Here is a 22,233-nt window from a genome sequence, read left to right on the forward strand (position 1 = left end):
TGTTTGACTTAAAAACAGTCCACTCAATTCTGAACAAGAGTCCAAGGTCTACTAGGTGACTTTGCAGCCCTAAATGACTGCAAGCCTCAAATGGATGCAAGAGGAGATAGGTCTGAAGGCCCACAATATTTTGATATTCAAACGGAAAGAATATTGATACCAAGCTCAACGTTTATAGATCACACCTACGTGCTGCAAATTGGACACGAGGCGCCAAGGGGTGGCCAATGGCCCCTTCCCCACTTCCTACCCCCTACTTCTGCCGCACTTCTACTATTTGTCTTTTATATTGTTCCCTCAGTAAACATTGTAAATATGAGTTTATGGTCTCAATCTCTAGTTTCAAGTCTTCTTCAATACATCATGATGCTCATTTAATAAATTATGGTCCATTTAGAGTCAAATAGGCCATAAAGCAGGGTGTGCTTTAGGACGGGGCTACCTTGTGATTGACAGGTTGCTACCACGTCGTTGTCCAGTCTTAGAGTTGTGTTTTTGGTTCATGAAAGTTGTAATTGTAACATTTTGGTCACCTGAAAATGTCTTATTCAGCATTCGGTTGTACTAAGCTCCACCTTCTTGCGTCACTTCTGGTTGCAAAAAGCCAAGAGGGGGACAGTAAAAGACAAAGATGGTGACAGCCAAAAACCAAATGCCAACCTCAAGGCTTTACAACAGCCGTCCGTTGTCCACAAACCAATGGGCACGTCACAGTGGCTACGTCCACTTCTTATTTACGACTTCTGGATGTGTGAACATTTCCACGACAAGTGAGAAATCTCAATCCGCGTGAAGATAGCGTGATATGATTGAAAGCTCGGCGATAATCCAGTACATGCACCTTGAGTTGAGATCGAGTTGTTTAGTGAACTTTCGAACTCAATCCAAACCGTTCTTAGTTTCGATTGATTCACTTCATGCGTACATTGGTTTGATTCACTGTAGGTGAGGGCTTTCTAACCGTGACCGTACCGACAGAAGAATTCAACAGAACAAACTGCGTCTCAAATGGGGGATAGGCTGCTCTTCATCATTCACGCTGACATAATGAGCAGATAATTACATCAAAACCTCGCCTCGGGCAGCTTTGAATTCTTGAGAGCACAGTTACTTTCAAGCAACAGATTTTTTTTCCTACATCCACCGTGAGTGAGTTATACCTTCCGTCTTTACCCGACTCAACTCTGCTTCCCTGCCAGGCCCTCGCTTCTCATCCTACTATGTGACTCTGACCGGCTGCACCTGATTATTTTCCCATAACTCTTTACCCAACACAGAGCAGTACATCATCAATCCTTTCCTCCACACTTCCCAAAGGATATAATTAACTTTTCCTCGCAAGCAGAATGATGGGTTAACCCTTCAAAAAGGAATTGATGGCTGAAATAATGTTTATTTCAATACCCGTTTAAACTCAGTTTAGCCCCGGCCGGTATGATGTATTCTCAGGCGTATGGTTATCAGCTGCATAAACAGTGTGTTAGCGCAGGATGAATGATGTGGAGGAAATGGGATCTGGGAAGAGGTCGCACAAACCTGCGCGACCTCACCGTCTATCAAAGTCAGAACTATTTCGACGCAGTTTTTGCATGTAAGCCTCTACTTAACATGCAACTTCAGAACCAAAAGCGACGCCTGTGTTTTATAGAGCAAAGTGGATGGGTGACGTAGAGATGCAAGCCGGCTGCCAAACACGACATGCTTCTTCAGTCATGGCCAATTACAACTGGCAGCTGATGTTAGGGAGCGGACAGGCACGGGCAGAAGCATCCTGACAAGACAACCCCTGATCATCACCACAAGCTGAACGTTACCCTGCAATCAGCACACACCCTGAGGTCAGGGCCCACCACTGCTCGTGCTCTACCTCCCAGGATCTCAATGGGACTCTCTCTGTCTGACAGCGACACATCACTGCTCCTGCTATCAAGGAGTCTCACAATAGCTCTGAAGGACCTGATACCTTAATGTCGCTTTCTTCGAGCCAACCCTTTTGTCACCGATTCCAATCGGCCTCCATGGGGTCCAGCCAGAGCGCAGGGGGTGACACGAGGTCACAGTTATCCTGGGTGGTCACGCATGGTCCTAACAGTGTCCTGCTGGTGGCAGCATGCAGGTCAGGACATCTGCCCAGGCTTGCATTCCTGGGTCTCAGTTGGAGGATGTTGGACTCAAACACACATACGTTTAAACGATTGGACTGTGGTACTTGAGTCCAGTCTTCACACAACTTTTATGATATCTTGAAGTCCTTTTTCCCCAGCAGGGACTTTATAAAACACAATGAAACATGCCATTGTCCCAGGTTCTGCTTTTGTTTTCCATTATTCTTCACCTTGGGGAAATTTGGGCGCTACTCAGTGCGACAGTAAATGGTGATAGGTGATAATAAATCCAGGTAAATTCAGGGGTTATCAGTACTGAGTATTTGGTCAAGCAATGTGGCGTCACATTGCAATTGGCCATTACAATACGTACAACAACAGTAACCACCATTTTACTACTGCGTCTCTATCCACCAGGACAATCAGGTGTAAGGCTGCATGGACCACTGCTGAAATATACAATAGAATGAATTCTTCAGTCCTTTAATGCCTCTTGGCATGTAGGGCAGCAACAAAAGTCTTCCACTCCCGTCTGTCCTGGGCGAGTCGCTGGATGGTGTCCCATGAGTGGTTTAGGCTCTTCATGTCCTTCTCCACAGTTCTTCTCCATGTGTTTCTTGGTCGGCCTCTTTTTCTTTTCCCTTCTGGTGTCCAATGTAAGGCTGTTCTTGTAATATCAGCAGGGTCTTTTCTCAACAGATGTCCTATCCATCTCCATCTTCTTCTCATTAGGATGGTCTCCTTGCATTCTTGTTGCCATTTGTCATACAGTTCTAATAGAATGAATACAAACCACAATTGACCCTTGGCGTAGCCCCAAGCTCGCTGCTGCTCCTTTAAGCTGTCAGAGCTATCATGGTGCCCACACTGTCACTAACTGTACTCCCTGAAGAAATATTATCTATTTTTGGAAAAATAAGAAAAACTATTTCAGATAGAAGCAGACAGGATGGTCTACAATATGAGTTTGAAAGAACAGGTAAAACAAGATAAGAAAAGATAGCAGCTAAAGCCTACATATCACAGAATAAAAGTGAAGCACCACATCACCTGGTGATGGAGACAGAAGACAATGAAGTTAAGGAACAACACTGTTCCTGTAAAACCGGGTAGGTCTTTATTCACTGTTACAATCATGAAAAAAGCAAAAGCAGCATGTGTTTACATTCAGTATACCGTCAGTAGCTAGCGTAGCATGGATATGCAGAAATTCATTGTTGCCATGCTTAGTTCCATTAGCTGTTAGCTGTATTAGCCTCGTTGGCTGTTGGCCAAACACACCACAGGACTCTGCTGCCCAAATCCCTAGCGGTCCACAGTCACTAAAATATGTTTTTGAAAAAGTATGAAACCCCAAAACCATGAAAGGACCTTGAAAATACAGTCATAAACGGGCTCCAATAATATTAAGAGGGGGGTTTCTAGTATTTGAGATTAGCCATGACCAGACAGACAGACAGACAGAGGCACATGTACACACACAAAAAAACAGACACACAATCTTCTCATGCCTCCCCTGGAGGAGATAATGCCTTAGTTATGTGACATTGTATGGTCTTTATCCAAAAGGTCCCAGTTTGTGAACGCAGAGAAGACACAAAGAGGAACCTGTACCAAAGCATCACAATATCTGTAAAAGGTAACCCAAAGGCCCAGGCCTAGTTAGGCTCACACCAAATTCAACTTATGTTTGGTGGATGTTGATTTGTACTGTTTGATGCATACAGAAATTAGTAAGCATGTTTTTTTACTCAAACTTTGTACTGCAACCTAGTTGAATACTAACTGTGTTTTCAGTCTGCGGTGTGTTCGCACTACAAAAATAACACAGTCAAGCAAACTTAAGTAAACTATTATCACCTCATTTTTTGAGTGTGGTGTGGACACGCTTTTGTGCATTGAACTGTGAAAAAATTAACAGCCCTCTACAACTGGGATAAAGATGTGGACGATGCAAGATGATTCTATACACACTGTCAGAAAAAAAAAAAACTGACCAAAAACATTTGAAAGTTGGTGTTTCTTTAAAAATGAGGCGGCGGTGTTTTATAGATACAGAGACATTTATACTATCACTTGGGAGTTTGAACATATAGACAACACCTGCCTTCACATCTGCAAACTGCCCCCTCTAAACTACATGTGTGTGTGAGTGAGAGAGAGAGAGATCAAGACAGAGGGTCACTTATCAGTAAGTCTCTCTCGGTGCGTCTCTTGTCTATCAAAGTTATAGAAATGTAGAAAACAGATACAGTGCTAGAGGCTTCATGGTCATGAAGGTATAGCACCAGGTGGATGATGGGTTCTTTCAACAACCCCCCCCCCCCCCCCCCGTGAGATTAGTTTGATGAAAATAACAAGGTAAAATTACAACACTTGGGCTGACATTACGTTAAAAATTAAATTAAGGTTGAGGCAAGAAAATGACTTTCAGAACAACATCATGGTGGGCTTAAAATCAGGTTAATGCAAGAAAACCACATTATTAGGTTTTGGAAAACTGTCACAAATGTTAGGTTTAGGCAACAAACCCACAACCATTAAACCACAACGCGATGTCAAACACTGGTCACGTGGAGTCCTGTCTTTGTTGGTTTAAAAAAAATGAAATGCTACGCCATTTGCTCTGACTGCTGCTTAGTCACATGTATGCATTTAATTTGTGTGTCCCTATTTCTCAACATGCCGCGATACTGGGCTGAAAATTAAGTTAAAGAACGGTCACTTCATTACTTTTGGTAGGATGCATGAAACATTACAGATACTTTTTGTGTTTCTCACCAAGACACAATGGGCCGCATGCAAAAGCATTTTCATATTCTTATTAAAAACTTTTTTTCCGCTAGTCTTGTTTGTACAAGTGTTCCGAGCTGGACTCGGAAGCAAACCTGTTTTTTAACTGCACAAACGTGTTTGGGCCTGATGTTGAGATTGAACCTAATTCAAAATGGCCATCTCTTTGGACTGGGTGGGAAACAGGAGCCGCTGAAGTAAACTCACAGAGACGCAAGAGAAACATGCAGACTCCACAGCCCAGTTAGTTGAAACCTAGGAACTGATGTCGAGTGAAAACTGCTCAAACACATTCCAGTTAATAGCGAGAAAAACACACCCCTCAGAGATGATTTTTATGACAGGTAAAGACAGATGCATGGATTCCATCTGCAGGAGCCCCCACATGTACCGCTGTGGAGCACAGGTTTGTCACAGGGGAGATGCACTTGTCAGTGGGAGTAAAGGGGAATGCAACCTGAGCCTGTGCAGCCACACTCTGCTGCAGAACGGAGCTCAGCCTGCCTCCAGCTCCAGGATTAATTAAAACTAAATGATGGTCTGGGACGATCGGACCCGGGTCAGGTTCCACAGATGAAAAAGAGGACTGAGTGAGATGAACTGGAGCCGGGCTGGTCATCGCAGCTTGGTATGTGAACGCTGTCCCTCTGTTGTCCTCACCGTTCCCATGTTGTCATATTCAGGCCACCTACATAGTAGTGAGGAGCTTCTGTTTGTGTGTACTCACCCAGTGACCCCCCCCCCTCAACACACAGCCTGGTCAAGGATCCTCTTTTAATAGTGGCCACCTGCTCATTCTGTCCATAGCAGAGCTGTTTGTGATCTCACTAAATCTAAATGTGTTTTCTATCACTGCAGCGCTACAGTATACAGCCAGGATGAAGGCCGTAACAACGCACTCTGTTAGTATGCTGTCACATTTTTAGCATGTTTCAACCCTGACTGGGTTTGTTGTCTGATAGAAATCCTATAAAACGTGTCATCGCTCGCACCGTGACGTATGGTGCTCATGCTACGTTGCACGTGTTGTTTAGCATATCCAGGAAAACAACCAGCAAAACCGGCAGAAACTTAACCCTTTTAACACCCTGCCACCTCGAGACACCATTTATTAAATTATATCTAAAGTCATGTAGTGTGACAACCGCAATGACTGCAAGACTCATAACTACATGATAGAAAGTTGTGGAATGCAAACTGCAAACTAAAAAGCCACGTAGTGTGAACTTGCCTTTAGGTGGCTCGGCAAAACCTAAAACCTCACTCAGAGATAGCAGGTATGTTTCCCGCGTCCTCATCGAATAAGATTGGTAAGAGCTATTTTTAATAAAACAAAAAAAAAGAAAGGAGATGAACATTTCAAATGCAGCTTAAAAGTCCATTCAGTCACTTCTTGTCTAAAGTCAAGAAACAAACATTAAAGCAAAAAAGCAATGCAAACTATTTTTGAAGGTCACCTTTGTGTTATTTTGAGAGAATATTGAGCTGGAGACATAGAACCCTTGGAACATAGAACCCTGGAAACATAAAAACCCTGGGAACATAGAACCCTGGAAACATAAAAACCCTGGGAACATTAAACCTTGGGAACTTAATACCCTGAGAACATAGAACCCTGGGGACATAGAACCGTGAGGACATAGAACCCCAGGACATAAAACCCCAGGACATAAAACCCCAGGAAACCCCAGGATTTCCCGGAAACATAAATATCCTGGAGACATAGAACCCTGGAAACATAAAAACCCTGGGAACAATAAACCTTTGTAACATAATACCCTGAGAACATAGAACCCTGGGGACATAGAACCCTGGGGACAAGATGAGATAATCCTTTATTAGTCCCACAGTGGGGAAATGTACAGGAATACAGCAGCATAGTGGATAGTGCAAACAAGAGACATAGTAAAAACAATGTATCAAAACAAGTATTATAAATAAGTAAAGAAGTAATAAACAGTCAGGAATATTAACTAAAAGTAAAAATCTACAATAACTGAAAAATATTAAAAACTAAAAATATGATATATACAGACAGAATAATTGTTGTATTGCAGTGTATTTATATTGCACAGATCTTTTTGTGTTTGGTGGTCTACTGGGAGCACAGCTGCTCCTTCCTTCCTGACAGCGGCAGGAAGGAAGGACCTGCGGTACCTCTCCTTCACACACCGGGGGTGAATCAGTCGGTGGCTGAAGGAGCTGCACAGAGCTGCCAAGGCGTCCCGCATGTGGTGGGAGGTGTTGATAGCTTAGACATCATCCTTCTGTCTCCCACCACCTCCACTGTATCCAGTGGATACCCCAGCACACTGCTGGCCTTCTTGATGAGTTTGTTCAGTCTCTTCCCGTCTGCTGTCGAGATGCTGCTGCCCCAGCAGACCACTCCATAAAAGATGGCTGATGCCACCACAGAGTCAAAGAAGGTCCCCAGGAGTGCTCCCTGCACTCCAAAAGACCTCAGTCTCCTCAGCAGATAGAGTCTGCCCTGACCCTTTCTGTAAAGTGCATATGTGTGGTACAGTTTATTGTTCAAGTAAACACCCAAGTACTTATAAGATCTCACAATCTCAATGTCCATTCCCTGGATGTTCACTGGTACCGGAGGAGAGTGTTAAACCGGCGGAAGTCCACCACCAGCTCTTTGGTTTTACCAGAGTTGATCTGGAGGCGGTTCCTCTGGCCCCATCCTATAAAGTCCTGGTTCAGTTCCCTGTATTCCCTGTCATCACCGGCGGAAATGAGGACGACGATTGCAGAGTCATCAGAGAACTTTTGCAGGTGGCAGTTTGCAGAGTTGTATTTGAAGTCTGAGGTGTAGATGGTGAAGAGGAATGGAGCTAGAACGGTTCCTTGTGGGGCCCCCGTGCTGCAGGACACCGGGTCGGACTTGCACTCCCGTATCTGCACATACTGTGGACGGTTGGTGAGGTAGTCCAACATCCATGCGGTGAGATGGTGGTCCATTCCGGTCTGCTCCAGCTTGCCCCTCAGAAGCAAAGGCTGGATGGTGTTGAAGGCACTGGAGAAATCCAAAGACATGACTCTCACAGTGCTTCCAGCCTTTTCCAGGTGAGAAAGGCATCTGTGTAGCAGGTAGGTGACAGTGTCATCCACCCCAATGCCAGATTGGTAGACGAACTGAAGTGGGTCCAGAGATGAGCTCACCAGGGGTCGGAGATGTACAAGGATCTGGGGACATAGAACCATAAGGAGATAAAAACCTGGAGACATAAAACCCTAGCTGAGAGGACCAAGTACCTCTCTGGTTAGCTCAAGTCTCACTCACACAAAAATGAACCCCGACTCCTTTTTTCAATTTCACCTACCAACCAACTTTGCACTGATCAGTCCTCACTCATACAGTACGGTTTCCTCCCCGTCACTGTACATTCACTAACCGTGTAGCACTGCAGCCAGATAAATACTGCAGAGCTACTGTATGAAGGCTCATATTGCCCGTGGCAAGAGCAGCTCAATCATTTAGGCTGCATGTTGGATCAAGTTCACATGCTGGTTGTCACAGGGTTGTCCTAAAATACCATGCAAAACACATATATGATGAAAATAAAGAGTTGTGGAAATTTGTAGATGTAAGTCAGCTTTTCTCCAATTTTTAAATCACAAACAATGTACAGAGGGACCTCCCTTAGTCTCACTACCCATGTCCCCCCTCTGCTAACATTCCTCTGCTATTAGTCACCGATTACCCTCAAAGCTGGAAATCACTGTAGAGTATTTTTAAGATTATCTTAATAATCAGCCTCCTCCCACTAGGCAGAGTTAGCTTAAGGTCATGCTGGATTAGATTTTGTATGTGCAGAGCCAACACATGGGTCGAAGTAATAATGTTGATACAACACACACATACAGTTTATCCCCCAACAAGAGGGTACAGCCATGCAAGAGGCTCTGCTAGCTGTGCTTATTGGCACAGCTAGCAGAGTTGATGGTGAGGGGTCCAGCATCAACAACATCCTTTCTCTCTATCTCCCCATGTGCACATCTGTGCTCCTATTGGTCAATGTCACTAACATGTTGTACAGGTTGTCAAACTCTTGAGTGTTTCTTCTTCTCAGGGTGTAGAGAGGAGTCCCAGATGCTGCGTCACACGACATGGGATAAAACCTGCTACTGTCTCGGCCTTCACTCCTTTTCATTGCTGACGCTCCACATCTGTCTCTCTGGTCCGACCATTATTGGGCTGACATTGTGTCGTCCCTGCTTTAGAAGTTTGAATAACATTGTTATCTTGAATCACATTGAGCTTTTATTTTTAAAAAAGGCAGCTTGAGTAGATTCAAATTTCAGAGATTAATTTCAGCAATCAATTTATTATAAATGTATAAAATTGATTAATTTCACATGTTACCATCTAAATTCTAATTTTCATAATCATAATATTTTTCTATTGATGACCACAAAAGGAGTTATTTGTATCTGAAACTGACTCCATGTTTGGGGTTCACCCTGAAAAGTCTCCAGTCATGAAAGCAGCTCTGTGAGGCTATACAACAAACACAGGGTTTTCATTCAGGAGAGCAGTGTTCGTTTCCCAAAGTGTTGTTCAGTTATCTTCAAGTTCAAGTTTTCCATACTTGCGTTATGGTGTTGACTTTTTACTTAGTTTGCATACTTATTTCAGCCCAACCATGATGTTTTTGCAAACCTATCAAAGTGGTTTTGTTGCCTAGTGTTTTTGTGAGAATTAACAACATGAACAACACGCGACCATAGAGAGTCAGTTAGACATTAACTTGAGAAAGTGACACCAAGGGTCCTGACCAAGTTGGGATGAAAACGTGTTGGATGAACATATTTGTAAATGAACCAAAACAATCAACCTGCTGGTGGCGCTGGATGAAATGTCAGAGGATTGTCAAAGTCAGCAGGTGTCATCTACTGAGGACCATGAATCATTATGGCAACCCATCCAATGGTTATTAAGATATTTCAGTCTGGACCAAAGTGGTGGACCGAAATTCTCTGCCTGCGTGGCTAAAATGTGTCACCATCCTAATGCTTAGTATTGCATCATGATGAAACCATAAAATTCAATAATGATCATACTAATACATCAGTTTGGTCTCCACCAACTCCTGATTCAAAAATCTGTCTCTTTAGCTGCTAAATGCTACACTATGTTCACCAGCTAGTCTCTAACTGTCTGAGTCTGTCGAAAGATCCTATAGATGGTGACAGGTGGAAGATCATATTTCTTTTCTTACAATTTTTAAGGACATATATTCAATCTTAAAATCTTTAAATATTGTAGTCTGTATAGCACAGTGTCATCTGCATAAAAGAGTGTGGAACATCCAAACTGTGACTATTAAAACCAACGGTTAAGACAAGCAGTCCCCAGGGTGTCCTGTTGCGGTCCTGAAGGGGGTGTTTTTTCATTCCCTTTACCTCTTGCTGTTGCTATTTGTGAACCGAACCCTGTGCTAAGGAATTCAGAGATCTAAATTAAATTGATTATTTTTGTGAGAATACATTTTTCATAACTTCCAATCACTGATCTTTTCATTGAACTGATAATGTTAGGCTATTAGAAAAAGATTTCCCTACATACTGTATAGCTCATTTATATTTTAGTCTTGGTAAACAATTTCCTAAACTAAAGAATTGCAGAATGTTGCACCTTGATGGAAATGTGTGATGGGCTTAGTAAATATCCCCGGTTTTGCCCGTTAAAATTTTCACAAAAATCCATCTGGCAGCAGACAGACCAATGATGAAAGCTGCAGCATGGTGGGAAATACTGGCCTATTAATGGTATTATTCTTATTTTAATTTTATTTGAAACTAAGGAACAAGGATTAAATCTTCTGATTTACTTGAACTCAAAAGCTTTAGAGAATGTTGTACCTCCAAGACAGAAATTTGTCTAAAGTTAAATATGTGATGACTAACAGGGTTAACTGAATCACCATTAACAGATTGTGGGAGGACTGGGCTAAAAAGACTAGAATAAAAAGCCAGCGCTCATTGGAACAGTTGAATGTTGTATCTTTTCCAGAAAAGATGTGGGATTAATTATTTGTTTTACATAGTTTTGTGTAATTATTAGATTATGAGATGTTTCTTTGAGAACATTAGAGGCTTTTGCAGTACATAGTATTCATCTATCACATCAATGGGGGCTCTGTGATGAGAAAGACTAATATGACGACAAGTGGTTTCACTTAGCTTGTTTGTCTTCACTAAGTGGTCATTAAAAGTGTAACACAGATGACTCTGCCTTTACTTGACTCAACACACAGTGACTCACCGGAGCCTTCATGTTTACCTCCATTCACTCATAAACATCTGACTACTGCTTATAAAACAGCACCTGGATACTGTGACTGGAGCTCAGATGATCAGTGACAGTTTGAACAACAGGACAACGCAGGCTAACTGCAGCGCCTGCACTTTAGTCCAACTGTAGGCGTCAACACTGCACAAACATCCTCATCTTACAAGCCATTTGGTCTATTGTTGAGTCCAGAAATCCAACCCAGTCACCTGAAAAAAAAAAATGTGGCATTGTACGTATCAGCAAACTATGGGATACGTTGAATGTCACTTTTTTTTTTAAGCATCATATCACGCTTGCAGAAACACATGCCACATGGTCAATGCTGTGAAACCATTGTTTTCATGGTTTCTGTTGAAATAATTATGCAACAATGTAACAACGTAACGTAACAACTTAACATAAGAACATAACGCATAACGCATCAACGCAACGTAACAATGTAACAATGTAGCAACGTAACAACATAACATATCAATGTAACATAACTTAACTTCACAACTTAACGTAACATCATAACGCATTAACGTAATGTAACAGCATAACGTATTAACGTAATGTAACAACATAATGCATCAACATAACGTAACAACGTAACAATGTAACGTAACAACTCAACGTTAACAACATAGCGCATCAACGTAATGTAACAACGTTACAATGTAACGTGACAGCTTTAACAATGTAACTAGCGTAAATAAAAGCAACCGCCCTTAGCAGACTTTCTTACAAGTGTAACGTTACCTAACAAGCGAAAAGGCAATGTATGCCTTTGATTTCACACGGCACTCAAACAGCGGTTTCCTGGGTGAAAGTCCCTCCGCCAGCCATTAGAGGGCTTCTCTTGCTTGTCAGACCCATTGATATAGAGGGCTGCAGGAATGAGTCCTAAAACACAGAAGTGAGCCAGCATTTTAGCACCTCTGGTTCCGTTGTCTCAAAGTCAATGGGTCTTTTGAATGTTTTTTTTGGTAAGATGTCTGAAATAAGGTCTGTGATTAACACAAGCATACGTTAACTTTTTCTACGATATAAAATACTTGAGGAAATGTATAAACATGCTGCTTTTGCTTATTAATGACTGTAGCAGTAAATAAAGACCTACCCGGCATTACAGGAACAGTGTTGTTCCTTAATTTCATTGTCTTCTGTCTCCATCTCCAGGTGATGGTTTACTTTTACTGTGATTTGTAGCTTCTATCTTTATATTTTTAACCTGTTTTCACCGCTGAATCAGTTTGAAATCCTAAATATATATATCCTTCACACATATATTGTCCCTTCTGTCTGCTCCTCTCTGAAATCCTTGTCTGTTCAGCCTGCCTGCCTGCCTCTGTGTAAAACCCAGAACACAGCCCACAGACTCTGAAAGCAGATTGGAAGAAAAGCCCGGGTTGATATACTGCAGCAGTTGATTAGGTGATGAGACTCAGGTGTGCCAGCTGCCAGAGCTCAGAAGAAGGAGAAGCCACGCCCACACAGGGAGAGCACAGGAGACAAGAGGGCAGGGAACAGAAACACAAGGAAAGAATAGAGAGGCAAGGACCAGGGAAGCATTTTTGCATATTTTTCTCCAGAAATTAGATAATACTTCTTCAGTGACTGTGCTTAGTGACAGTGCGGGCTCCACGCTAGCTCTGACAGCTATACGGAGTAGTAGCAGGGGGAGGGGCTTAGCAAATGGTACCAGTTTGATAGCAATACATGCTAAATAGCTCTGAGCCCCCACTTATACTATGCTTATAGTGCTTGTATAGTATGGAGTATGGAAATGATGTTTATGCTCAGTGGGAGGAAAACCAAAGCAGAACCAGTGACGATGGAGACCTTCATTCGTTAAGGTCATGCAGGATTAAAGGAAACGCAGAAATAGTCATAAAAACAAGTCAGGCAGGTCAACAGTGCTTACTATTTAAGACTATTACTTACTAAAAAGAAGGCAAATTGTAAAAACTATGACCCAAATGTAGGCTGTAAACATCCCTCACAGTTTAATCATCCACTTCCTGCCTAAACTCTGACCTACAGTACTTTCTGAAGTTTTGTAGTGGACAATGACGAATTATTAGCAACATTCCAGGTGTGCTCATTCTCAGTTTGACCTCCAGTAAAAAAAGAGTTTCATATAATCTGCAAGAACTGTTGGCTTGTCTTCAACCTGTTTGATGGTCTGTCTGCTCCTGCTCCTTGTCCGGTAATAAAGCTCAACAACTAAGATAAATGATAGAAAATATAACGTCAAGGTCCGAGACACACAAGGTCACAACTGACCGACAGAAATGACGAACAATGCCGACAGACTGAAGTTGTGAAAAAAAATTATGAATTTTAACAAGTGCAGAGACTCATATTTGCCACATCAAGAATCAAATCAGAAAACAACTTCAGCTGGGCTGTGGCTCTTGTATCACATGACTGCCTGTTGGTATTTGAAGACTATCTGCTGTGCTGTTCCTGTCAGCGTACACTTCTATGTTGATTAATTGATAAAGTACATTTAAAATGATTTCTTTCTAATGTCTCTGGTTTCACACTTTGAACAATTCTCATGCTGCAATGCCACTTGTTAAAAAAAAAAAACGACAGACATGTTAAAAATACAGCATCACTTATATCTTTATTCTTTAACACGTTCTTTTGCACAGCCTACAATAAATATATGAATACTTTGGCTTGAGCATCTGACCAGCATCAAGTCCACAAACACCTACAGCGAGGTGAGCACAAACTTGTATAATTGAGTGTATAAAGCAACACAAACTGATTTCACAATACAATTGATCTTAGTAAATAAAGTGATAGATTCATAAAGCTCAACTCACGTCTTTGATAGTAACACTGATTATGATGGCTGGGGGCCTGAGATAGCAGCCCTGGGCAGTGCCGAGTGTGGGGAACGTTTTGGTGCTCTGCTGTTATTCTGGGCAATGATTAGAAGAGAGTGAGATCACAGTGAGTTTGAAGCCAGCATCAGAACAACCCTGCCCGACGCTCTCAAGTCACATCAACGCAAAAACGTCATTCCGTGCAATTAAAGCCATTTTTGGATGGTAGGATCCCATGCTGCCTTGTGTAGTAATAATAATAATATGTCAGGTTTATATAGCGCTTTTCAAAGTCTTTAAAGACACTTTACATACTGTAAAATAAAAAATGAATAAATTAAGCAAAGTTTAAAATTAAATGGTGGGGGGGGTTTGAGAGGTGGGTTTTGAGAGCCTCTTTGATTGTCGACAATGTGTGATGTGATTTGGTAATGAGTTTCCACAGAGGGGAGGCGACAACTAAAAAACACCCCGTCACCCCAGGTTTGACGCCTGGTCCTAGAGAGATGCAGAGGTTGAAATCGACGGACCTGAGGCATCGTGCTGATGGAAGAGGTCAGAGAGGTATAAGGGGGAGCCACATTGTTGAGGGCCTTGCTGGTGGTGAGAAGGTTCTTGAAGTTTATCCTGTGTTAATCTGGTGCCAGTGGAGGTCATGGAGGACTGGGCCGATGTGACTGATATGTTGGGAATGTTACGGGGGTGGAAGAAGGCTGTTTTGGTGAAGTGGTTGACATGGGGCAGCAGTGATGGTCTACAGGGACAGGTAAAGTTGAGTGTCATCAGCATAACAGTGAAACTGGCGAAAGATCTCTCCTTAAGGTAGAATGTAGAGGATGAAAAGAAGGGGATGAGCACTAAGCCCTGGGGGACACCATGGGTGACCGAAACTTTGGTCGATCCGCAGTTGTTGATTGAGATGAATTGATGTCTGACAGAGAGGTAGGACTGGAACCAGTGCGAAGCACAGTGTAAAGAGATGTGAGGGGTCACAAAGACTAGAAAAGCGCTACATAAATGCTAAGGATTTCATATCAAATCTGAATTGTACAGATGTGTTTCTATTGATGACCACAATGATAACAGTCATTTGGGGTTCACTTTGACCTTGTCGCAATACAGCTTGAGCTGAAAGACTCGTTGCTGTGGCAACAACTGAAGATGAATTTAATGCCAGGGTTGGAGAATTGGAAAATCCAGATGTGTCAAATCAGCAACAATCAAATCAAGCTAACTAGATCCCTGTGTGATAAACAGGTTTTTGATATGATTCACATATCAGTCATGCAAGCAAATCATTTTGAGTGGCTGACGGGAAGATAGAAACAGTTGTGAGTCACTCGACATTCTCACTATTATAACAACATCCTCTTTGGATGGAACGAGGTGAACATGAGCTGATGAGTTGGGAAGAAAAATGATTCAATCCAAAGATATGCCTGTCAAATACTGTGACCCAGAACATGTACTCTAGAATTCAAAACATGTCTGGCCTACACAACAGTGACACTCAAGAGTATGACCCAAGATGCAGGTTATTCATTTCAATTTTTTTTTTTACTTTTAAACACATTTCAATATTGTTTGTGTTTTACAGACGATAAAAGTAAATGTTTGCAGATCATTTATGATTGGTGACAGAAACAAACAAGGAAAACTAGTTTTACTGTTTGCACACAACGGTTCAAAAGTTTGGAATCTCCTTCCACAAAAAGCTTGATGAGGTACAGTCAGATGGCTGAGAGGACAGAACAAGACCCCCGAAAAAACAGACAAATTCAATATTAAGAGCCCAATCTTCATTCTTCATCTTTTGGGGCCAAAACTACTTCAAATGTAAATGATACATTTAGTGTCTGAATTATACCGTACTTCTCTGTTTTACTATTCATTATTGAACAGCTGATTCCCCACTTTTGAGCGACAGTGTATGTTAAGACAAAGTCAGGGGCGAATGACATGCATCATATCATAAACATTCGTTAAGTGAATTGGCAATAAATATGTACATTCCCAAGGGAATATTTGGCTTCTGAGACGCAGCCTGCTGCGGGGCCACATTGGAAGCTAAATGCGACTCAGCCACATCTAGTGCACATCGGGGGGGGTAAGATCGTAGTATCATGCTGCTTCGTGAAGAACAAAGATGGTGTGAGTATTTTGCGTCTGTGTAGTAGTCAGTGGACTGTGCACTTGAGTGTCGTTATTTAGGAGGAGGCTATATTATAGGTTACCTATGTTATGTTTGTGAATTTTTAAATTGCGCAAATAAACATAAACCATGTTCATGCTGAGGCAGCTCTTGATTAGCTTGCGTTCTCCAGCCTTCTAGCTTCATACGGACTCTAACCGACTCAACTAAACGAGATCTGTTGATTGCCATGTTGCTCTGATATAGAGTGGGTCTACCCACGGACGTCTGGTCCAGGACGGCTGAGTCACGCAGAAACTGGAAGACATGAAAAAAGAGACTATACGTTTGATGCAGAGTACATTCAGATGTGTGAGCAGAAGGACACTTGTAGAGGTATTCTTGGCACAGGCTCAATACGTAAAGCCAACATCTTCATCCTCTCCTCCCCTCCAGAGCCTGCAGTAGTTCTAGTAGGAGGGCAGCCTGGTCCATTTCCTGGTTTGATCCCCATCACTGAGCACGTACCCCTTTGAGCCAGGGCACCAAAATCCATGTAAATATACACTGACCTGCAACTAGGACGAGCTAAATACAGAGGCCAATTGCTTGCAATATGTCAATATCCAACACTGGGTGGTGTGTTGTGGTCAATGAGCCTCATACAGACACACAGTCTCTCTGCAATGACCGCAGCAGTGTGTGACAGCTGCTGGTCTCTGCTGGGAGCACGGCCTACAGAGCCTCGAGTTTCCCTCCTCAGGTGCTGGAGCAGGTGGAAGGTGAACACAGTGCATCCATCCATCCATCCATCATGATGCTGAGCAGCGACCATCAGCATCCTGCACCGCAGATCCCGTTGGTCAAGTCCTGGATGACTCCAGCCTTCACCAGCTTCAGCAGGAACTCCTTTTCTCTAGATATGTTGTGAGTCCACGACTGCAGAGGGGACAGAGACACACAAGGACGGGACGGGAGGTGGTTGGGAATTATTGCAGACAGCACACTACACTCAAATTATGCTTTCAACATTTCAAAGTGACCTGACCTCGGACTCTGTTCATCCCGTTTTTTGACATTTTGTATACTAAATAATTAATCAATTAATTGAGAAAATGATCAGCAGATGAATCGATAATTAAAATAATCGTTAGTTGCAGCCCAAGATAACATAACTATTGATATGAAGAGTTTTTACGTGGGCAGAAATTGAGACGTGAGTCAGAGATGCCAAAGTGCATCGACCGACGTTTGGTAGGTAAGAGCTTGAAACAATAAAATGTGTCCAAAAGTTGAAATGGCCACACTGTCAACTACTCAACAACCACCGAGCTACCTGTGTTATCAGTGTTTACTTCTTTTCTGGGGACTCATTGAATTCACCAGCCCTCGGATTAAAAATAGATCCGAAACATCGTGGCGTTGGTGTCTTGGTTGGATCGGTCCATGTGGGCTAATGGAGGGCCGTACAAGCGAGCAAACTTCTCTCCTGTCTCAATTATAGATGCCAGGGGTCGGGGGCCGAGCGGCTCTGTGCCTCTCCGAGCTGAAACAGAAGTCCGTGGCAGTCGGAGAAAAATAGGATGAAGGGGATTGCATGTCTGTCTCAGTAACCTGGGCTAAGAGTGATTTATGAGCAGGCTGGAAACTGTGAGACGGTGAAGTGGAGCGAGCGTCAGCTTAGACGCTGTATGTAGTGTGCCGTGACTCTGCCGCTCTCAAAAACCGGCACCCAGCGACGTTGCTGCACTTGAGATTTCATACACAATCCCAGGCCACTACGCTGCATGCTGGGTAAATCCCTCCTGAGAGGCATTTTAGATCGTAAACTGTTCCAGTGCAGCGTAAACCTTTCCAAAACTAACAAATAAGATGTTGGTCGACAGGTTGGTCAGAATGCTAACAAATTTGGGGGTTGTGATATTGTGTGGGAGTATCAAGTCCATTAAGAGTAAAAATGTGGAGGAAACAGAGGGTCACATGCCTGTGGATGGAGGGGATGAATCATCCAGCTAAACTGTAAATTCACCACAGAGTTCGAAAAGTCAGACTGAGTCCTTCACAAATTTAGGCTACTAATGCGTCAAAAACATATATAAACTTATATTACGCACACTAGGAAATTTTAAGTATGACGATACTGCATATTTTATTTGTTCGACAAAAGCAACAAAACGGCCAAGTGTGGCCAGTGTTGCTCTAGCGCTCGTTGACGTATTTATATTGTTAAATATTAGCGGTGGGAACAGGCGAACAGCCTTTTTTTCACAGGAAACGGAACAGGGTGAAAAAAAACCATTTGGTTGGGTGACGCTTTGTGAAAAAAGACAGAGACCAGCTTCGTAGCACGTCACACAGCGACAGGTGGCGGGCTTCAGTTTGAAGCTAATGTGACCTCAGTGAAGTCGATGGGGAAGTGACTTAAACGTGCATTCTCTCTACTGACCATCAGGGGGCGACTCCTCTGGTTGTATAGAAGTCTATGAGAAAATTTGAAAACTTCTCTCTTGATTTATTCCCTCAGTAAACATTGTAAACATGAGTTTATGGTCTCAATCTCTAATTCAAGTCTTCTTCAATACAGCATGATGTTCATTTAGTAAATGATGGTCTATTTAGAGTCAAACAGACCCAAGATGACGACAGCAACTCTGGCCTTCAAAACAGCAGTCCACAATCTACTTGAGCATCAAGTCAGTGTATAGCCCTGTATTCCCTAAACCACGGCAACTTTTGAGCAATCCAATCAACTCAAAGGATTCAAAACTGGGTTATGAATTACCAAAGACATTTGTTGTGTCGCATCTAGGCAATCTGATGAGGCAAAATGCTCAACGCGAAAATCGTTATCTGGTTCAAGACTGACAATGCAATCACCAGGAAATCATGCAAAGAGAATCCTCCAGCACTGGCTGGACAGTGTTGAGGAGAAAATGAAAGACTATTGGAATTGATTGAGAAATGGGACAAATGGACGGCTTAAAAGAACCTTCACAGAGACACCACCAATTACCTCTTTGATGGCCGCCATCCGGATCTTCTCATAGTAGTGCAGAGGGGCATGGGGGGTGCTCATGTTGTAGCCGAATCCAGCCACTGCTACTTCATCACAGTTATGGAGCGCCATCGTTATGGCGACCGTCCCCAGGGTCGGGATATTCTGAAAAACATGTGTTTGAAAGCGGTCAAGATATTCAGAAAAAAATGTGTTTGAAAGCGAGCCATGACTTTTATCTCAGAACATGAAGAGTATGTAGTGAACGGTGTTATTTAAACTGTATGGTTATCGTGTGGAGATCTTACAGATGTGAAATCTGAAGAATGGTTCTATTTATAACAGCGTAATGGTCACACATTGTTTTCAGACTGCGTTCTGGGCCGGGTGCTCGGCTCCCTGAAGCGTCTGCTGTGTGTTCACAGAGGCCTCCGTAATGCAAACAGACAGACAGTGGAGTCGGCTACCAGAGGCTCCAGTCCTGACCATTAGCTCGCCGCCGTGTGTGAAACGGCTCACGCTGTTCCTGCTACTTCTCAACCCAGGAGCTGAACGGATAGTGACTGTTAGGAGAACGGCAGGTCTCTCACCCCTCTGCCCATCTGTCCATTGTTGTGAGGCAAGCCAATGAGCTTGAAGGAGGCCTCCTGGATGAAGTAGGGGTTCAGGATGCGCATGTCGCCGGGGTCCCTCGGAACGTGCCTGGCCACCGACTTCCAGAACCCATCAGTGCTGTGCTGAGACACAGAGAGTGAGGAAATTAGTGCAGCCTTCATACTGTACAAAATGTGCACAATCGGAACACAAATATACGAAGGCCATCATATCAACAAATACAGTTTAACCGCTGTTCACACTGAAATGTGTTTCCAATAGATTTGTAGAGCATATTGAAACATCACATGACTTTAGAAAAGTTAGAAATAGATAGACAAACTACTACAGACAGACCTAGCTGGTCAATACAGCAGAGTATTTAGCAGCTAAATAGGGAACTGTCTGCCAACATGTTTTATTAAGTTTTACTGAGTTCTTCTGACCAAAACCCATTTAGTGCAGCTTTGAGTGCCACATGGGGCACAGAGCTGGGACCATTCAGATCCATTGTGATCTACATGTTTTATTTTAAATATTATATCAGCTAATAAGCTGTAAACAATTCTTGGATAGTGACGGCTCTCCCGTTTTGATCCTATGTTGAGGTTCAAAGCGACAAAGCAGTATTAAATAACAGTTTGGCAGAGATGTGATTCCAGCCCAACCGATACATGATGAGTGGGACGTTTTACAGTTGACACTGTTTCTCAATGACTTCAATCATGTCGTTAGCATTTCGACACTTATTGTTAATTATAAGGGGACTTTTGTGCCTTATAATTACCAGCCCACATATTGGCCCGTCCAATTCATCCATCACGGATCACTACTACTAATTTATTGCAGGAGCTAATGTCATTTTTAAAAGATTTAAAACTCTTGTAACCAGATTTAACAATGTTTCTCTCTCCTTATTATGTTTACTGCTGTTACAATGTACAACATTCTAAATTCTTAAATAAGAAAAACAACATAATTATTGACAGATATATCAGTCATCTTACGTGTTAACGATGAATAACTACCATTAATATTCACTGTGAATATGTATCAGTTCTTAGTACCATCGCCTGGCAGCATAGTGTGCAAAGTGGACAGGAGTGGAAAAATATGATGGCGCTTAAGCAGCCCAGTGAAAGCAATAGCCTGAGCTGAGGCCTGGGGGAGAGGTCAACGCCATTAAAACGTTGATGAAAAACAAGCGGAGCAAACAAAGCCAGTCAGAGAAGGAAGCCCCTGTATCAGTATACCTGGGGCCATTAACCTAATTACCAGCAGCCTGCCCGGCAGTCCTGATGTCTATTTATGAACAGTTACTGGGATACCTGCCTCTCAGATCGCTCAGGTATGCTGGAGTGAAGAGGAGGGAGAAACCCAACAGCAGTGATATGAGCTATTAGCTTACTAGCATAGCGATGTTGCCCTGTTAAGACTGTGAGCTCCGACTGACGGATCAGGTGGTGATCCTGTCTGGCTGAGACCATTTTGCTCTTCTATCTGAGCGGGAAACCCAACACCGCTGCTCTGCTGGCAGCACTGGTAGGACACCAGTGTGTGGAAAACCCATCTGCACACAGCAGACGGGACCAAATGACGAGCAACTCTCACATCCCTTTAATGATAGTTTAAGACAACTAACATCAGTACATATCCTAGATGCGTGGACAAGAAGTGGAAGCAGTCACCGTGACGTCAACCATTGGTTTGTGGTCTACGGTTTTGAAGCCTGGAGTTTGACATTTTTTTCATCTTGGTTTTTGGCGTTCGCCATCTTGGTTATTTCACAACCATAAGTGACACAAGAGGGAGAAGCAAAGTACGATCAGCCGCTGAATAAGACATTTTTAGGCAACCAAAATGTTACAACTAACTTTCATAAAGTGAAAACACACTGTGAAAGGGTTGAAGTTACAAGACGAAAACACGGACAACTTCCAGAGCGGACAACGCCGTGGTAGCGACCTGTCAATCACAAATGGATCATCATTTACTAAATGAACATCATGCTCTATTGAAGAAGACTTGAAACTAGAGATTGAGACCATAAACTCATGTTCACAATGTTTACTGAGGGAATAACTCAAGAGAGAAGTAGAGTCATTTTCTCATAGACTTCTATACAACCAGAGGAGTCGCCCCCTGCTGGTCAGTAGAAAGAATGCAAGTTTAAGGCACTTCCGTATTGCAGCTCTATTCATGTATAACCCTTTCCACAGGAACTTAAATACTTTCACAGAGCTGCTAGCACGGCTGCAGGCACTTTGTTTTATCATTAAAAAGTAATTAAAGTAATAAAAGTAATAAAACTTACAAAGATTCTACGTTAAGATATGCAGAGTTCTTTTCCCCTAATATAATATAAAAATGTGTTGATCCTTTCTGTGGATAATACGTCGTCCAAGGAAGTCATTATGGATGTCATTTGTGTCCTAACAGTAAAGCACAATGCCAGCTCTCGTGTCTGATTTGCCTCTTTCCTTATCTTA

The 22,233-nt window shown here is 42.7% G+C and overlaps 1 protein-coding gene across 2 annotated transcripts in view; it reads right to left on the minus strand.

Annotated features, from left to right (window-relative positions):
- Positions 1–13,790: 13,790 nt before the first annotated feature.
- The window catches only part of st3gal3a (ST3 beta-galactoside alpha-2,3-sialyltransferase 3a), a 28,301-nt gene continuing 19,858 nt past the window's right edge, over positions 13,791–22,233 (minus strand). For both annotated transcript variants that reach the window (XM_068707800.1, XM_068707799.1), the window contains exons 9-11: positions 19,741–19,887; positions 19,169–19,315; positions 13,791–17,094 (exon numbers count right to left, since the gene is read on the minus strand). In XM_068707800.1, coding sequence (XP_068563901.1) covers positions 16,990–17,094; positions 19,169–19,315; positions 19,741–19,887 — 399 coding nt within the window. In that variant the 3' untranslated portion in view covers positions 13,791–16,989. The remainder of the gene's footprint in view (positions 17,095–19,168; positions 19,316–19,740; positions 19,888–22,233) is intronic.

This window comes from Cebidichthys violaceus, unplaced genomic scaffold (genome assembly GCF_023349555.1).
Source record: "Cebidichthys violaceus isolate CVI_PGR_0920_01 unplaced genomic scaffold, fCebVio1.0.p SCAF_13, whole genome shotgun sequence".
Classification (NCBI taxonomy): domain Eukaryota; kingdom Metazoa; phylum Chordata; class Actinopteri; order Perciformes; family Stichaeidae; genus Cebidichthys; species Cebidichthys violaceus.